General features: G+C 42.5%; 1 protein-coding gene across 3 annotated transcripts in view; it reads right to left on the bottom strand.

Moving 5' to 3' along the window:
* Positions 1-19103, bottom strand: part of TOM1L2 (target of myb1 like 2 membrane trafficking protein) — a 54981-nt gene that overhangs the window by 11075 nt on the left and 24803 nt on the right. For 2 of the 3 annotated variants that reach the window (XM_054843718.1, XM_054843719.1), the window contains exons 5-12: positions 14981-15115; positions 13836-13994; positions 12944-13060; positions 10135-10268; positions 7622-7670; positions 6712-6835; positions 5496-5613; positions 3488-3563 (exon numbers count right to left, since the gene is read on the bottom strand). In XM_054843718.1, coding sequence (XP_054699693.1) covers positions 3488-3563; positions 5496-5613; positions 6712-6835; positions 7622-7670; positions 10135-10268; positions 12944-13060; positions 13836-13994; positions 14981-15115 — 912 coding nt within the window. Of the gene's footprint in view, positions 1-247; positions 314-3487; positions 3564-5495; positions 5614-6711; positions 6836-7621; positions 7671-10134; positions 10269-12943; positions 13061-13835; positions 13995-14980; positions 15116-19103 lie in introns of all 3 variants that reach the window. The other variant, XM_054843716.1, reaches the window with a different exon arrangement.

Below are 19103 nucleotides of genomic sequence, written 5' to 3'. Positions count from 1 at the left end.
TTCTGAAGGTAACGTGGGATCCTACAAATGATTCAGTTGGTTACAGGCCTTCGTGCTGTATAAACCAGAAACTGGTGAAATATTTCCCTTTGCCCCAGGTAATGATGTAGGTGGGAAATAAAACTCCTTGTACTGTCTGATTTCAAGTGGTTCAGTAGGGCAGGACGAGAGGTGAATGGAGGATGGTTATTCTAGGTAAAGGGACTGGGGTGGGCAGTAAGAATCGCTTCACTGGTGAAGTCCTCACCATTCCTTGTGTAATTAGCCACTTGTCTATGGGCTCCATGTCTGAGTTCCCACCTTTACCTCTCCTCTGTGTTGAGAACAGAAAGGTCCATAAAGAGAGAAACCATAGCAACAACCCATGATAAAGTAATATAACAGCAGCAAGTTAAAAACTTCATATACACATACATACACACAGAGTTGCCTGTGGTAGCTTCTGGCAGCAGCTGCATCCCCTCTGCTGCCTGTCAGCTCTGTCCGTGGAGGGACAGACCTCACCCCGACCTCTGCACTTCCTACAGACAGTTCACAGAATTTTAGCACTTCCTCCATGCTGATATTAAAAAAAAAAAAAAAAAAAAAAAAAAAATCATTGACTAGTAGTGAGGCTGATGTTTATCATCTTCTTAGAAGAAAAAGTATAGGCTCTACAATGTAATAAAATCAGTCAGACTTTACTGGAAACACTAGTATTACGCACCGTGGAGTTTCCCTTGTTTATAAAGCTGTTAGTTGCAGCACACCCCACTTACCTCCTTGATCTCAGCACACAGACTCTGCCTTAAACTCTAACAGTACAACAGCTCTAACGATAAGGTTTAGCAGGAGGGTAGGTAATCACAGTTTGCTGCAGTGTTCTGGCAGTCTTTCAAACTGCCCCTAAGAGCGGCAGAAGTTAAAAGGACCGCTGATGCATCCAGTTCCCTCTGTGCAGGCTGCAGACTGCATGGCACAGCAATGCAAAGACTCTCAAGATGGCTCCTGGCCCTTCAGCAGCTCATCCCTGAGCCAGGGCCCGGATGCAGAGTAATCTCTAGCTCTGGAGAAGCTTGCTCGGGACCGGCAGAGCACAATGGTTCCAGCCCACCAGCCCTGCCAGAACTGGGTTAGCTCAGCAGAGAACAACTGGCGTGTTTATGTACCTCCACCCAGATACCCACATACGTGGGATACCTCTCCTGTCCCCATTACCACAGATAACTGAGAATCAGCTGTAATCTTTTATGTCTCATTTCAGTATTTGTGTTGAGAAAAAAAAGGGGAAATCACTCCAACTTCATCTACTGTCTGTGTAACACTAGAGAATTGTTTCTTGGACACCTCTCCTCCCAGTTGTGATCACGCAACAACTCTGTGGCAACAAAAGCAATTCCCAACATGGAAAAGCAATATTAAGAAAACAGTGTATTTTTAGCTCTTCTTGTTTCCAGCTGCTAAATCATATTAAAAGACAGCTAATGCCACGTGACCAGCCATCTCTCTACAGACCATTCTGAGAATGACTACATTAGAAACGTCGGATGTGCTGAATTTTACCACTGGACAACTGTGCTGGAACAAGACGTGTGTGAAGAATGTGTTGCGAAGCTTTTGGCTCCTCCCTAGAGCTGTTCTTAAATTAGCTCTCTACCCAAATTAACGCATGTCTTTCATTTACTGAGTGCTGCCAGTTTTTTCCTACACATGCTAGGGCTGGTAACTTTAGTAGAGTTTAATTTTTATTTCCTTTAAGAAGAGACACCCAGAAGCCTCACAACACTTGACAAAAAGTAGTGTTTACCAATTACCAAAAGACTGCATTTCAAAACAAGCTATTCTGATTATACGATACAGTCATCAGGACCTTTGAAAAGAGGCTGAAAGTCTCTACAACATCTCAGAGCCCAAAGTTCCACAACCCATAAAGCGTTTGCCCCCCAAAATTTTGACTGTCAGATTAGCTTAGACACAGCCCTTTGAACTGACAACACATCGGACAGAGCACAAGCTACGCTGGTGTGAATGACACGTCGCATTGGTGCCTCAAGCAGAATTGGCTGAGAACAAGTGTTAATAAATAAGGACATGACCCCGTGGCCACATGGAGAATACAGCCCCCTTGACCAGTAGCTAAATGCAAGCCGCTTGTGTTTGGTTAGCCAGGAACAAAGAGCAGAATCTCAAATCCTTTCCCAGGTCCTGCCAATAACACAGCTCAGTGATACTGGGGGCTTGGGCTGTCACACTGGCTTCAGGAATTCCTCTCTCACCCCCTAATGCAGTTCTGCCCTGTCTCCCTGTGCTTCCCCCTTTTCCGTCAGTACTGTTGGCAAGAGTTTTTGTGAGGCTGAGCTTGAAACTGGTCAGAGGGATGACCTGGGTTATAATTTCCCCTTTTTGCAGGAGGACAGGGACAGGAACAAGCAGACAGATTTGTGGGGTGGGGGGATGCTCCATAGGAAATCATTGCTGAAGCCCTGCTACCACTGAACTGTGGCCCAGGCAGGCAGCTGTGATTTGACCCCAGCTGGCTCCAAACGCAAATTCTCCCTGGCGCAAAGCGCAAGCTGCCAGGCATGCCAGCTGCCCTGAACACTCCCATTTCAACTTATGAAAGAACCAGGGCGGGATCAGCCAAGGCATGGGGAGGCAATTCTCCCCGGAGGGAGGCATGTGCATGCTGCACTGGCTCTCCCATGCTACACTGGCTCTGCCATGCTCCCTAGTGGTCAGCACAGACCAAAATTAGACCTAGGAAAAGGCTCTGAACTTGCTCTGTCATCTTAAAAACTTGCGCACAGCTGAGTACAAAAGAGCAGGGCAGTTTTAAAAAGCAGGGTGGTAGAAAGGGGTCGAGGGATGATCTGAAAGCTCTTTTCACTTCTGCCTTCACCAAGGTAGGCGGACAAAGCTGACCAAGCTCACTCTCTCAAAGACGTTTCTAGCACCAGCTGCTGTGAGGTGACAGCACGTGGGCCTCTTCTGCCCACACAAGATAGCAGGACCCTGCCCTGGGACACACAGAACAGACTGCATGCAAGGGCAGTTATAGCAAGGCGTGTGAAGCATTAAAAGTCTACATAATTTGGCTCACTGTAACTTGCTCGTGTATCCATGCACTTAGAGCAAAGTCTAAGAGATTAAGACTACAAGTTTCATAACCGAAACCAAACCAAACAAATGCACACCAGCGTTCACAGGATGTTCCCTACTTATTCTTTTCAGCAGTGATTCCAGTCAAAGCGCTGGACCCCCCAGGCAAGCTGCAAGAACACAGGAGAAATTACCCACTATGATTTTGAAGTCTTTTAGGCTGGTGTGCTAAGTAGCAGCTCTTCAGAGATCATTACCGAGCAAGTACTTGCTCCTAGATATCCATTTCAAAATAGCCAGTATTAGCATGTCACTGGAATACAGAATGAGAAGTCTCGGTCAAAGCATCTGCCTACAGCTTGGATTCCACACACGGCTTCAGATAACAAAACGCAGAGCAACAACCTACCCCTCCTGTGTTCTGTTTCCGAACATCCAGGGCAGACGCTAGTCCTTTGACAGCCTGTGGATCCTCATACGTCACGCTGAAAGACAGGAACAAACCCCAGAACTAGAAGAAAGTCCAGCAGTCACCCATGCAGAACGCACTTGCTACTCTGATTTACTCCCCTGGAAATCAGAAAGCACACTCCTTTTCTTAACAAGACTTCAAGTGTACTAAGTGCATTCCAAGAAGAGGAGTGTGCTCTGTATAAAGACTATCCGTCAGTTTCAGTAAGCATGTTGAAGTAAAAAGAGTAAGACTGGCATTATGAAAGGTAGGCAAATAGATTATGTGGCACCATAAGCGTGTCCAAGAGCTAGCGGAGGACTATGAAAAGAGGCCTGATTACAGATTATGCTTTGCAAAGCTTTGAAGATGACATTTGGAAGCCTGAACTTGATGCATGCATGGGGGGAGACAGAGAGAGACTCAAAGACAGATGAAACGTAAGTAGCAACTATAGTGAAGCATACAAAGCAGCGCACCATTTACAGAGGTTGGATTTTTAAAAAGCTTCTTAAATTGCTATGCAAAAAGGACATGTAGCAGTCAGGTGACAGAGGCAATAGCATCAGTTCTCAGAGCAGAGTGGTGAACCATGAGCTGAAGTAGACGCCAACACCTGCCCATAAATCAGTCCCTGGGAGGAGCCGCATGCCTGCGCAGGAGCTCTTTCCCCTCCAGCGTGCTGGCTTCTCCCAAGTGCTAAGCACAGCATCCAGAGGCTCTCACCTACACACCACTGCAAGTCACACTCACATCTTTACTGCTGCTCCATTTATGCAGTCTACAATCCAAGGAAGATATAGCAATCCTCCCTTGTGAAATCATGGACTGATGTGTGCTCCTTGTTCCATTAGCTCACAGAAGAAGATAGAGGTGCAGTGTGGGAAGACTAGTTTCACGCTTCATTTAGCACAAGAGACAGAGGGACCTCCATTAGATCTCCCTGCAATGCATCTCCTTTCTGACTATACATTAGGGCTCCCAGCCTGAAATCTCCAGTGGTAATGTACGCCTCTACAGTAGAGCACATCTTCTCAACATTGATACTACAGCTGAGGCAGTACCAATAGCTACACTGATGACTGCAAATAAAAGATCATAATAAATTTGCTGCCTTGAGTCCTCCAGAGCTGGTAAGTTTTTGATAATCTGTTAAGGTCTGAGCTAAACTATTCAACAACATTTCTTAGTTTGAGACAAGATATTCATGATGTTCTGACTGCTGGTAGCCACTACATCCTCTAGAATCTGAATCCAGAAGGAGGCAAGAAATAATGTATAGAAGAAAAATACTTGAGTGCGTCTTTTACTGAATCTCACTTGACAGGGATCAAAGGATTTCTTAATAATTGCATAGATTTATTTTACATTAAAATAATTGGACCTGTTAAATGCCCTTTAAAGTGCCAGATTTGCAGGTCTAAAGATGCAAGCCCTATGCATATAAACAAATTAGGGATAGCATGGCAGCCGGGCAAGCTACACTGCCTTGACAGCCTGTGAGAGTTTGACTGCTGGGCCAAAGGGAGAGTTTAACTCGATGGTAATTCTGTTTCCAAGCCCCTGATGACAATAATTCAGTCACCAAAGTATATCCATCACCTTTAGGTGAAGGACCCTTATGCTCCTGTATCTCATGCACTGGTCAGGTGAAGAGGATGAGAAGCCTTTACAAGGGGAAGCATCTGCAGAAGTAAAGGCAAGTTCATTTCCAAGTTTCCAGAGACCTCATTAACTAAGACAGTCAAATGAAATTACTCAGCCAGTCTGCTCTGCCCAGCAGCAGGAACTTCTCCACTTGCTCATACTAATAATGACCAACAGGATAGGGATTGGATTAAAAGCCAAAAACATATATCCAAACTACTTTTTTAGTCTGGAATGAAGTCAAGAAGTTTCAGATTTATGCCCTTTGAAAACAGCAATGCCATGACTCAAACAGCGCTAAAGACAAATGCCAACATACTTCTTTCGCTGCTCAGCCAAGGAACTGCCTCTTGTCTGCGCAAACATGTCGAAGTCATCACGAGGATTACAGTGTTGTAGAGAGCTGAGTGTGCCACTGACGCTGTTTGTACCCAAGTCTGCAACCAGAGGCAAAAAAAGCAAATCAATTGCTAACCATATGCAAGCACCACTGCTGTGACTATGTAGGTTACAGAGGAAGTCATTAACAATGCAGGACAGCTGCAGATATCATCTAATTAACAGTTGTAGCACTGAGCACAATTCTGTTCAGAAGAGGCTGGAGGCTGCTAATCATGCATTTCTTAAAGGACAAATGTAGAGATAGTCTTATTCCTCCTGGAAGCACCACACCAAAAGTATTCCTCATCGAGAAGCCAGCATTTGGGAACTGGCGTGCACCTGCTGCCAATCTCATCCTGAGATATTTACTATTCGCTAACTTGGCCCAAAATTTTGGGCATGGATACTAGCCTTCTCCACAATGTTGTCTCTCAACTATTGATTTGAAACTGTTGGTTTAACAGTCAAGTGATATGATATTGGTGCAGAGCTGAAAGAGGTGGAGAACCTTCAGTCAAATCAAGTGATCCTATCAAGCAATCTTTGGTTTGATTTAATGGAAACCACCTAACAATTTCATAAAACCTTTCATCCAAAGATTTAAAATATTATTTGTAGAAGGGGAATCAAGAACATCGACCAGACTGATTTCATGGAGTGTTATACCTAAGCAGAAATAAAAGTAGTTGTACAAGTTTTAACATGAACGAGAACCTGCATCCTTTTCTTCACTCTCCCCTTTGGTCTATAAATCCCTCCTTCAGTGCCAGCCTGGTTCCCAATTACAGATTGCTACAGTGCAGGGGAGTGGGAAAGCCTTCTTAATCCTGTAAGCCACGTACCCAAACCTTCCGAAAGGTACATGGCAACATTAATCAGGTAGTGGAGAGCCAAAGGGAGCAGAAACTCCCTGACCCACAAGTGAAAAACAGGTCCTCGTAAATCCCAACAGCCCACTGCATTAAGAGCTTGTACTAGGTATTCAGGTTGGTCACAGGGACCTCAGCAACTGCTCAGACTTGCTCCCACAATCAGATACCTGGATTGCCTAGCAGCCCCTGCATGCTGTTCAAGACCTACAGACTGGTCAGGCTTGAAAAAGTCCATGCATTGCAGCCTCACGTTCATCAGCACTATTTAGATCAGGTACTCACCAAGCCCTGCAAGCTGTGAAGAAAGTGAAGACGGGGGTGCTGAGTTTCCGACCATTGGGCTCACTACAGCTGGAGAGCCAGGACCCAAATCTATTAAGTTATCTTCTGTCACCTCATTCAGTACCTGTCGGGACACAAAAACCACAGCAAGTTACATATGCCAGAGATTTGTTCTTGCAGTGCAACACTGAACACCAAAAAATAATGGGCGCTTCCTCAAAAAATCTCTCTTGCGTACTGCCAAATGGACCAGTCTCTTGGATACTTTGGTGAGGAGTACACAATAAAAAGGGTCAGCCACCAAAAAACCTCATGAACTCAGATCTTGAAGACTATAAACCAACTACAAAATATTTTTCATGGAAAGAATAATTAGAACTGTAAATCTTCAGCTTGGAAAGGGGCTGCTAAAAAAGGAGATGAGAGAGGTTCCTAAAATTATGAGTGGCATGAAGAAAATGAATCTGAATAGTGGTATTGTAAGACACAGTGAAGAAGAATTAGGTGGATCAAATAAAAATCATTGACTTGTTCAAATGTACACAAAATATTTATTACATATACATACTTACATAAATATGTAAAAATGTGTAGTGAAACCATGGAACTCACTGCTTAAGGACATTGTGAATGCCAAAGTCTGCACGGACTCAAAAGCAATCAAAAAAGTTAATAGAGGAAAGAAAATCCATCAGGGATTGTAAACACAGAGATGTTTTACTGTAGTGTCTTTCTGAGCTAAAAGTTGACACTTGAGGTTTGCCACATTCTTATGGTCTTTTCTTGGTCTCCACTATTAGCCACTACAGGTGGGACAGGGGGCTGGACAGATAAAAAGTCTGACACTAGTGATATCAGTATGGTGAGTAAGGTGTAGCTGCTGATACAATAAATGGAAGTGGGTACTTACTCCATTGCTGGCATTTTGTGTTGAACGTCCCGATCTGTATCGTTCAAATCTGTTTAGAAAAAAAAAAAAACAAACAAAACCAACATGGACTATCAAAGCCAACAATAAACAATGAAAGACACAAGTTTATAACAAAGTCATGACATGCTTGCCACTGAACTTAGTGTTTGTTGGTTCAAGGGGGAACCCTGACAGCTTTAACTCCAAGCCAGGACAAAGGGAGGATAGTGACAGAAGTTGCATTCTTGGCAAATTTGGATATTAAGTTGACTAATCTGATCTTGCAGAATATATATGCAGAATAAACAACGTAGGATTTCTCTTTGGGTTTGTTTTTTTTCATTAAGTGCTTCGTGATAGACTATTCCGTGAGCCAAGGGACAAGCGGAACTGCACCAAGATTGATGCTCCCAGCTAAATAAGCTGAGCACCGCAGCAAGTCTTACTCCCCCTTAACAGCTCCCTCTTGCCGCAATACATGTAAATTAGAAGCCATATGCATGCTAGCGCAGCCCTACCCAGGCAGCGCATGGCAAGAGAAACAATGATTAGGAGATTCATTTCTTAAAACATTCTGGGTCAGCTCAAAGATTGTGAGAGCCTATGTTTAAATAGGTTGGTACTTTCCAAGAATGAAAAGTAATGATGTTGGATAAAAATCCTCATACTTCTTAGGGAAAGAAGCCTGGCTAGTCAGATCTGGTCTTTTCTCTACTCCTTCCCCAACCAGCTGTGCATCTGGGGCTGCAAACCTAAACCCAGCTTTCGTGAACTCAAAAAAGCAGGAGGAACTACCTCCTCCCAAGGCCTGTCTGAGGCCAGTCTGATCTACTTCCTTACCAGAAAAAGCATCATGATTTCTCTGAGGTTAGAGTTTTTCCTCATTTAAAAGCAGTTTCACATGTAACCTCTCTTTTCAGTAAAAACCCCGTAATATTCATAGAATCCTGTGGGTTTTCTCCCAGATGGACAAAATACAACTGGGAATCTCAAGCAAACTAAAATGTTTTTTCTTAACGTTACAGAGGAAAATGCAGACTTAAAAGGCAGCAAAAACAAATTCAGCTCCAAATTTCAATTTTAGGAAACTGTGGGTGTCTACTATTACTGGAAATCCAGCTCCCTTAGCTGGAAACCTAAGACACCTCTCACCTCCTATTTCTCACCGAAAGGCTTATGAACCACACGCTCGTATACATCCAAAGCTTCACAGCGAAGGCCAGAGCTCCTGCTTGAGTCACTGACAGAGCTCGGTACCCATACTAGAAATCAGTATGAACAACGCGGAGCTTTTGGAATAGCAGAGGAGGAACTGGAGTTTATTGAAACGCTCAGATCAGTGCAGCTATTCTACCGCAAGTAGCTTACTAACATCACTCAGCTCACCTTTCAGTGTACAATGACTACAAATACATTAGCTCCAGTCAGCAAAGTCACAGATGGGGGAAAATAGAAAAAAAATTAAGGGTGACCAGACTGAGCCTTAGTGACAGTTACACTCTGTCACTTGTAGAATCATGCTCGTGCATGAAATGCATACCATTTCACATAAAAAGCCAGGATTTGTCTCAAAGTTTGCCCCAATCTCCTCTGAACAACTAAATCAAAGACCAAAATTGAGGCCATTGAGTTTTATTTCCAGCCTTTGCCGTGACAGCACAGATTCACAGATCTAGAGTCTAATTTATTTTTAAAGGCTTGAGAAACAAAGCCCTGTGCTAAGAGTAAGGAACAAAGGGTACTCTTTAGTGCCTCACTCCTCAGGCCTGTCATTAAGGGGAAGATTAAACTTTCCCAAGACTGCTGTATCACGTGTCACCTACTGCAGCAGATGTGGCTGACAGCGCCTTTGTCTAACATGTTGAAAGTCCTATGACCCAAGTCCCACCCCTGGGGATGATTCCCGCAGAAACTCTTCAAAACCTCAGCTCTGTGCAAGACAGGCTTTTTTCAAGATTTTAAGTGTTACCTAAAACCAAAACTCTTACATGCATGAAGGTCGTGCCCACCTGAGGCAGCTCCCCTTGCACCAGTACTGGAACTAGAAAGCTCAGAGATGAGAAGACAGCGAGAGCTCACGGGAGCCTCCCTAAGCCATGAAGTAGCACAAGCATTTGTGCAGAACCCAAGCTAGCAAGTGGAACTAGCGACTGTGGCTGTGCTATTTTCATTCCCAAGTTCTTGCATCTGTACAGCACCACAAAACTGGGACTTGCAGACTCAAGTCTCTGCTAGTTCAGAGTTTTGCACACGGTTACCCTGCATTCTATAGATATGCCCCACAAAAATTTAATGGCTAGGACAAAAACCAAATAAATCATAGTATTAAAGGAAACAATGGAAACAGAAACATCACAAAAAAGAGATTTTGTAAATGCTTTCTGTGGTTTGTTTCTCTGCATTTTGTTATGTTGGACCATTGGCCCAGATGGCCAACTCTTGTCAACTGACCTATTCACACTTAAGTGAAAACCCAGAACGAACGTAAACAGTTGATGGAAAAGCTGCCCCACCTTTCATATCTGAGGAAGACATTATTTAAATCATCATTCACATGCAGCAGTTCCTCTGTGACTTCTTCATTGGACACTCGTGAGATAAGCTCCACAATTCTCTGCTGCATAGCTCTACAGGTTCGGTTCAGTTCCTAGGAGAAATGCATTGTACACACACACACATTCTGATAAGCAGCTAGCAGTGAGTAGATTTAGTCGAGCTCTGTTCACAGCCAAACATATCCCCCAGCTGAGAAACACTAAGACAAGTCTATCTTTGCATGATTAAATGTCACCCAAAAGCACATCTAATCAAACATGCCCTTCAAGAGACGATGGCATAAAACCTTGAGAGCCTATTTACAATTCAACATCCTGATTCTTCTTTAACTCTGAGCACTTCAGAAAATAAATATCTGTATTTTAGTGATTTGTTTTAAGAATAAAACATATTAATACAACAGCTTTCCAGAAGAGAACTTTCAAGGAAAATTCAATCTGCTCTTTTTGGCAGTATCATTCTTAAAACCTAAAAGATGCACATGGTAGAACAAGTGTGGGGAAAAAGTTCATCAGGGCTACCACAAGTAGCTAAGTGTGTGCTAGGAAGAGAAGGGTTGGAGGACACAGAGCTTACCAACCACTGAGAACATGAGGGAGAACACAAAACAAGGAGCAGGAGCATAAAAAGATGAACACTCCACACACACTTCAGTGCTGAACTATACACAGAGACATTCCCTTCAACTGAGCAAGTCCACAGACAAGAGACAGCAAAAAGGCACTGGGGAGTTTCAGAAGAAAATTTTAAAGAATACAGAGTAAGAGCATTTATTTTAGAAGTCTCTCATGCCAAGAAATCTAGATTTGAGTTTGCCTAAACCAGGCATTCTAGTGCTTCGAGGACATCTCTTCCATCACCAATTACTTAGCAGAATTCTTTACTCCTGAAAGGCCTCAAGAGCAAAGGTCAAAACCGGTACGTTGAGGAGGAACTACAAGAAGAAATGTGACATATGGCATGGCGCCGCCGATGAGGCCCACGGTTTTACTTCAATAAGCACTGACATTTCAACTAAAGCATGTCCCTCTGTCATCTTCCACCCCCCCAGCTCCACTTCACAGCAAAAATTCAGCACTAAACAAGGATGACTTGTTGGTACACAACCTTCGGGATGAAAGCAAAAATGTGTTTGTTTTCCTTGCTTGGTCTGACATCCTAAGCTCTGGATAAATTTCACCTAGTGCAATCCAGCTGCCTTAACAGCTTGAGGAACGTGTTCTCCAATGTCAGTTTTGATCCCATCACTTTAGAAGCAGATTGTGACATTTCAGAGGTTTGTTTGCTGCCTTTCCGAGAGGGCTGACAGTACCTATCTATTCTGCTCAGAGCTGGCTCTCTAGCAAGCTGTTTACATTTGATTGTTGGAGAAAATGTCAGGAATTATTTAAGGAGGAGGGCTATATAAACCTCAAAGCAAGGAGTCCTTGCATGCAGCACCCTGCTCACAGCTTTCAAAAGACTAACCATCCTTTGTGATCAAAACCGGGTTCTCCTCAGCTCTGTGATTCAGATTTAGGATGCAGCAGTCAAAGAAGGGAACCAGTTGGAATAAAGAATCGTTGCTGTCTCTCCATTTTATGATCAAGTTCTTTTCACCTTAAAGCTATGCTGTAAGGTTACACTGTCAAGATGTTAGTAGTTGTTTCTGAATGTAAGCAAACTGTTCTACGCTGGTTTGGTCTGTCTTGGTTTCCTGGAAGCTTCTTTTGTTTTGAGCAGTCCGACCCAGACGGGCAGTAACTGAAAGGCTCTTTATTGCAAAGCCTCTCATCAGCTGCCATGATGGCTCCGAGACAAACACACAATACCGCTGCATGGGAGAGACCAGTTTTTGGATGGATTTCAAACTCTGATGTATCACAGAGAGCAATACCCTGCCTTCCTCCAAATGTACTGCTGTGGGAGCCCATCCTTCCTGCTGGAAGATCAAAACAGAAGCCTATTTCTGAAGCTCTAAAAAGGCAAATACCATGTTAAGGGCAGCAGCTGGAATGCTAGATCACAGTATTCTTCATCTGTGTTGCATGTGGTACTGTATTACTTTCCTCAGGCAAAAGGGCACCCTGCTACCATTGGCCTGGGGAAACAGGTATGAAGCCTGAGACATGAGCTCAGCTAAAACTGTCTTCCCTTTTGCGATAATAAATGCTGCACTGGATTGAGACTTTCCAGCAAAGAAAGCCCTTCTGATTACCCAGTCTAACCCTCCGGACAGCATGAAACTTCGCCTGAGTGCCTGCCTTAAGCCTCTACATTCAGGAGAAGCTATAGCACATCTTCTGGAAAGAGAGTTCATATATAGGATTTTGAGTGGCAGAGAATCTACAGACCCTTAGCAATATTTAGCCCAGCTGGAAAGATGGAGTGATTTTTTCTTGCATAGCGACCAGGAATGTTTTGCCACTGTATGAGTGATGACAGAGGATGCAAAAGAAGCAGAAATGCTCAGGGCTTACAGAGCCTATCACAATTTTAAGCTGCTTTGTGGTAAAAGACACCTTATATTCAACATTGGGAAAAATGTCTAGTTACATGGAGAAGAAAGCACTGGGATAAGTTTCAAGGGAACTTCGGAAATCCTTGTCACTGGAAGCTTTAACAAATGAAGCACATCAAGTGATGAGACTAAAAGGGGTCAAAGCACAGCCCACATTAATTTTGTAAAACAAGCAAACTGAGGCAGTGAACTACAACAAAACACAGCCTATAAGAAAAACTCAGAGACAGAAAGGATTAGAATTGTATTTGCTAGGAAACTGTTACCTGGAGTAACTCAAGGTCTGAGGAATCCTCTTGTCCAGGTACCATTTCTGTCAGCATTTCAGACATCACTTTTGTATTCCCACGAACAATATCCAGTTCACTGCGCAGCCGGGCAATCTAAATTGGGGTAAAAAGGCAGGAAAATACTGCATAATCTGTTGGTTTAAGCAGATCATTTTCAAGAACTGACTTTGTGATACCTCTGGTTCTGTCTGACTTGATATCTGAGGCTCCAGACATTCTAGCAGGGAAAAAAAATGTAAATGTAAAAAGCTTATCCAGGAAAGAATTTTAGAAAAGCAACAGAAAGAGAAAATAACTTTGTAGAACCGCTCACTATTGTCACAATCCTAAATGTGCTATGCTTGTATGGAAGGGAAGCAATTGAAAACAGCAGCTAAAACCGGACCTTGGTTGCAGTACACCTTGCGTGCCTCACTCAAGTGTGGGGAAAGATGTACAAATTTTGGGCAGGATCTTTGGCTCTGAAGTTACTCTTTTTGCAGAGAGAAAAGAAGATCCTATATTAGAGCATTTGCAAGGGTCTTACAGATGCAGACTTAACGCCCTGTTAGCAAGACCTCCTGTATCTGCAAGACATTCTGTGCCTTTAAAGGAGGGGGCTAATGAGAATAACTGCTAAACTACTGCACAACCACTGAGTGGACTGGTATATCACATCGTGAGGTTTCCTAACTGCTGCCATTAGGAGGCCATACATACAAATTGAAAGCCTAGATTTTACAGTATAATAGGAGGAAAGATTACTAAGTAGAACCAAACCTAGGAGGCAATCAAAGTCAAAAGAGTTAAAATGAAAGTTCCTCTGCGAATTGGTTTCTAATTTGATCTGCTGAAAGAGTCTCACTCAAAAGAATCATCATCCCAGTACCTGTTCAGAATTAGCGGTGATGGGACCAGTCACATTCAGAGCTGGGGCCTGAGGAGCAGAATACGCCATTGGAGAAGATGAAGAATAAGAACTGGTGCTCATCCTTTGCTGAGACTGTGAATTGTGCATATTTGCTGCAGGATCAACTTCAGGAACACTCTGCCACATCAGAAAGACAGGAGTTCAAAAGCTGAATTGTGACAGCACTTGCTTTGTCAGCAACCTCAGGCCAAATACGCTCAAATATAGAACATAATTGCACCTTGTGGAAAAGGTCAGTATAGTTACGAGAACAGACTGGCAGGCCAGCCCACAAACAGACAGCTGCAACAAAAATGCATGCCCCTATCTTTTGACCCAACCCACAAGCATTTAGGCCAATTTACCTTTACAAGAAAGGTGAGAAGCAAAATAAAAACAACAGCCAAAGATAAAAAAATATAAATTATTTTAAACAAGGAATTAAGTTGCAGGTTTACAAAAAATGATGTGATACACAGATATTGGATTTAATTAATCTTGACACAAGAATTGTAATCTTTTAGTCCTTGATCACTTGCATTTACCACTTCAAAGATTCATTAACTTAATTTTTCAGAGTGAATAATCAGAACATCTGTGATCATTAAGTTACTTCCTAGCAGCAGTTCTGTCAACTTTACAGATCTAACTTTTCAGAGGTATAAAGAACTCATATTACCATGAAATCAGTGAGAGATTCAGACCCTGTACACCTTTAAAAAACAGGCAGACCTTGGTTCAGGGTTATCACCAAAAGAAATAACCATACTTTTGAGAAAAAGAAGCAAATTTCAAACATATATCCTGCTGGACTCTCTCTGAACAAATTAGTTGCATTTGTCTGGTGGTTTTGTGGTATAAGACAAGTGTACAAAACTCCTCCAAACTCTTTTTTCTTCTCAGATTGATGTTTGACTCAAAGGAGGAGACTCCATTAGCTTATCAGCATGTCAAACATAGCTGCATTATGCTTCTCCTACATGCCCTTTCACTATTAAAAAAGTCCTTCCAGGAGTGAGAAAATGAGCCAAATTCAGAGAAACGGGAGAGGAATGAAGAGTACTTACCCCACTATTTAGACATCTCGAGAAAAAAAACCCTGGAATTGCAATGCTGCAGCTTACCCTCTGTGGTGTGTGTATTGGAGACAGAGCATCAAGATCTGCCATGGGAAACTCTATGCCTTTCCTCTTTAGTTCTTCATAAATATGCACTACTCCAGTTAAATCAGGGCTACTTCGAAAGGCATCGGCCCAAGCCTAGAAAACATGAGGGATTACCTATAAACCTTCCAAACAAAGTTCCAGCTCTACCCTGACCTGAGATACTGACTACAAATGCTCTCATGTATTTCAACTTTAAAGAGAAGTTGTAATCATTAGACCTGGTCTAAAAGATCCTGCAAATATTATTAAGACAATCATGTACACATTTTATTCAAATATAAAATAGACAAGAACTCAGTACCCAGTAGCTATGTCTAGCCCCTGATGTCATCAAAATCTGTCAATGCAAATGAAAGCCTCTTCCAATCTCCTCTACTTAGTACTTGATTGCATGCTGATCTTTTCTTGCATATTCTATAGCCAATGACCCACCAAAAAAAGTCTCTGTGAAAGATTAAATTGATCTAAGCAAAATTCATAAAATCATACAATAATCTTAGGTAATCTCAATTACGTTGTGAAACACCCTCATTTATTGTCAAAGAAAAAACACAGCTGTCATGTTTTCTTTGGTATTTTACTTGGAACAAACTTAAACAAAACAGGTAGTTTCTGAGGTTCTTATGTTGTGAAACATGCAGCCCCATGAGCAGGAGAACTAATGAAGCCTGGGTTCTTACAGAGCATACCCAGCACTTAGACACCCCAGTGTGTCAGAGAGAACAAGTTTAAAGGGAGAATTTCCCAGAGCCAGAACACTCATCATGTCTCTCCCACATGAATTCTCTCATGTCTAAAAAGACTTCAACTCACATTTGAGCTTTGCCTTCAGTGGGAGTACTAAGTGTTTCTCCTCACTAGCCAGCCTCCTGTACTCATGAAGCTGCTAGGAGCATAATATCTAGAAAGCCTCTACCCCCTTTCACTTTTGCTGGAAATTAGCCAAGTATTAAAAATTTAGGGGAAGGGAAAATTTAAATATTATGACTCAGAAACGGAGCATTCCCGAAACCCCCACATATGCGAGGCAGAGTATCAGTGTGCTGGATCCAGAACTACTGCGAGACATGTGTGTGGGCTCTGAACCTAATTCATTTAGTCATCACTTTTACACTAATTCTTTGACTATTTTTATTTCAAAAGCTGTTTTTAACCACTTTTTATATTTGAGAGGAGAGAAATCAAAGAGAACAAAACAAGATAAGAAATCATATTAATATTTAACTTACATTCCTATTCTGTTCAATTCTAAGAAAGAGCATTTCCTGCCCTACGTGCTCAGGAGACAATCTATTATCAGTTGCAAGCTAACAATTCTGTGTTTGCTTCTCAGCTTTGTTAAGAGTAAATTAATGGCATCAACTGTTCTGATGCAGTGAAAGTCCAAACAGCCCTATTTGAGCCAGAGAAAACAGCTCCAATTGCAAAGAGCCACTCTGTTTCCTTGGAACTGACCTTCCACACCATCCCTGATTCTGACGGAGGTATTGACTGTACAAGTAACTCTACCCTTGCGTTTTCTCTGCATTTTCAATTTACATAAGAAGTCATCTGAACGATGCTTCTACATAATGGTGTTCCCCACTTCAACTCTATTTGCAAGTAAAAGTGAAAAATGTTAGGCAAGGGATGCTCTATTTAATAATCACTCAGAAAGAAACTTAGAGGCAAAAGTATGCTGCGTTGCTGCCCCCAACTTTTAATGAGGCTTGTTTGCCCAGGAGGATGTACTAATGCATCCTCTCTTTCACCGGCTTCCTACAGATTTTGTTGTAGTGAACTCACTTCATTTGCACTCTACCTTTTTAATATATTCTCTCCTCTGCAACTCTCTTCCCTGGAGAAAGGAGACACTTTCATCAGTATTCTTCTTTGCCTGAGCTGGGAGCATTATCTACATTAGTGTGCCTCTCAGAGGTCACAAGCAGGACCTGGGCGCTATTGTCCCAAGTGCTGTCTACACACATTGTAAGACAATCCCTGTCCTAGACAGCTTACAATTCAACTAGGCAACAGTAATATTAGCTCTGCTTTATGGATAAGGAGCTACACACAGAGCTTAGACCTGCCGATTGTCCAAACAAGTGTATGACAGAGGTGCGACTGAAGTCAGACCTTCTAAGACTTTGGGCCAGACTATTAAAGGTAGGTACTTAAGGATGCTGCTGTATAAATCCCACTTGGCGCCTCAGTGTGCGCAAACAGGTTAATTAAATACCATTGCAAATCTGGCCCCTAAATGAGTGACCATCACAAGACAATTTTTCCAGTGTTGGACCCTTTTTACACATGTACCTTCAAAAGAATTTACCATGCCACTAGAAGTTTCCCCATGCTTCATCTTTGATGACAGTGCTCAGCTACTTGGCAGCAAGGTGATATGACCTGAGGTGATATGCAAGCTCTTATCAGAGGCACAGCAATAAGGAATATTTCCAAGGCCTTTCAGCAAGGTGAAGAAGGAAGGATAAGCAATATGTAATACATGCTAATTCATGTACACTGGGAAGTAGGTTGAGAAAGTGAGACACAAGATGCCCAACATCTCAGAACAGTCAAGTCTCTAGATAAGAAGTTGGACAGCAGCTTCATCTACCCTTGCTATGGAAAGGCCCAGGAGTACAAGAGCTGTATGGTTGAAGACATACGCTGTTTGTACAGCTTTTTTCCATGCTTTCAGGTGCTATTAATCCTCTCATTTCTGTTCTTATTAATTCCCTGATATCAAATTTTAAAAAGCCTACAGAAGGGGATAAACGTAATGTTAGCAGAGCAGAGCTGAGAAGAGATCAGCCCCCTGGAAGGGAGTTAACTCCAACTGCAGGGAGCTCTAAAGAGCAAAGTCTAAGCTGAGCAAAGTCTAAGCTGAGCAAAGTGGTCACGATGTATGGAATATTTTGGGGGTGTGTGTCCACAGGGCAGCTGAGATGAGTGACTGCAATCACTTTTCCAAACTTGTCAGGCAATCTGGAAAACAAAGTCCCCTACCACCTCCAGCTAAAGAGACGCTAACAGAACCCACCCACAGGCAACTTTCATAATTCTCAGGCTTTTTATACCAGAAGGCATTTAGTACCCAGAGTGAGGCTTTTAGCTCTCTGCACTAAGTCTGCTCAGATAAAGCTGTGTTTAATACACTCAGGCAGTGACTGTGGCTTTTTGGTTATGTTACAAACACTTCTTAGTTGCACTGATGACTGGGAATCCACTTAAATCCAGGACCCAACATCCTCTAAAACACTGCAGCAGAGCAAACAGCATGGAAACACGCACAGTTTCTGTTTATGGAGCAGTATTTAACCTTATCTCCTGGTCACTGCATCCATCAGCTCTCCCACCAAAGCGGGCAGACACCCAAGGGCTCAGTCAGATGCACAAGAAATGCTTTTAATAATTTCATTCCTTTTGTGCTATTTTTTTTTTACAAAGCCTTGAGATCAGAGACCAGAAATAAAGGGACCACACAGACCCCAATGCAATGCCCACCTGATTTCCCACACCCAGCCTATTTCCTGTTCGGAAATCACTTATTTACATTGTCATGCTCTAACAATGTCCTATCTGTGTATCCAAATAACAAATAAACCAGCAGAAATTCAATTGCATGCTTTGCCACAAAATCAGAAGTATATCTGGAAAACTATGCTGCGCATTTGTAAATACCTACCCACAAGAAACACTGCAGCAGGTTTATATCATTTTAAATATGCAGTGTCTTTTAGTCTCTGGTGTATGCAATAGCCTGTAGGAGCTTAGTGATAAAGCTTCCTATAATTGTCAAATTTCCTCTAGGCAGGCACCAATGTTTCCTCATGTGTTGCTAATGGTTTGTGGAATTAACATGGCTGTTTATTGTTATGCTGCGCAGAAGAAGAAGTGGCAGACAGGCCTATGTCTCAACTTCCCCACTGCAGGCAAGGATCTGACAGTTCACTTTTACTGCACAATAACCAGAGAAAAGACACCAAAAAACATTTTAACTCCTATATGGTCATTTACTTCTCTACAACCATCTTTAAAAGGAATTCAGAATGCTTTCTAATGGAGGGAAACAGCTTCATTTTACGGTCAGGGAAACAGA

Source organism: Grus americana, chromosome 15 (genome assembly GCF_028858705.1).
Source record: "Grus americana isolate bGruAme1 chromosome 15, bGruAme1.mat, whole genome shotgun sequence".
NCBI classification, from domain to species: domain Eukaryota; kingdom Metazoa; phylum Chordata; class Aves; order Gruiformes; family Gruidae; genus Grus; species Grus americana.
Note: the sequence above shows the minus strand (reverse complement) of the source record. Positions and strands in the feature narration are given on the sequence as shown.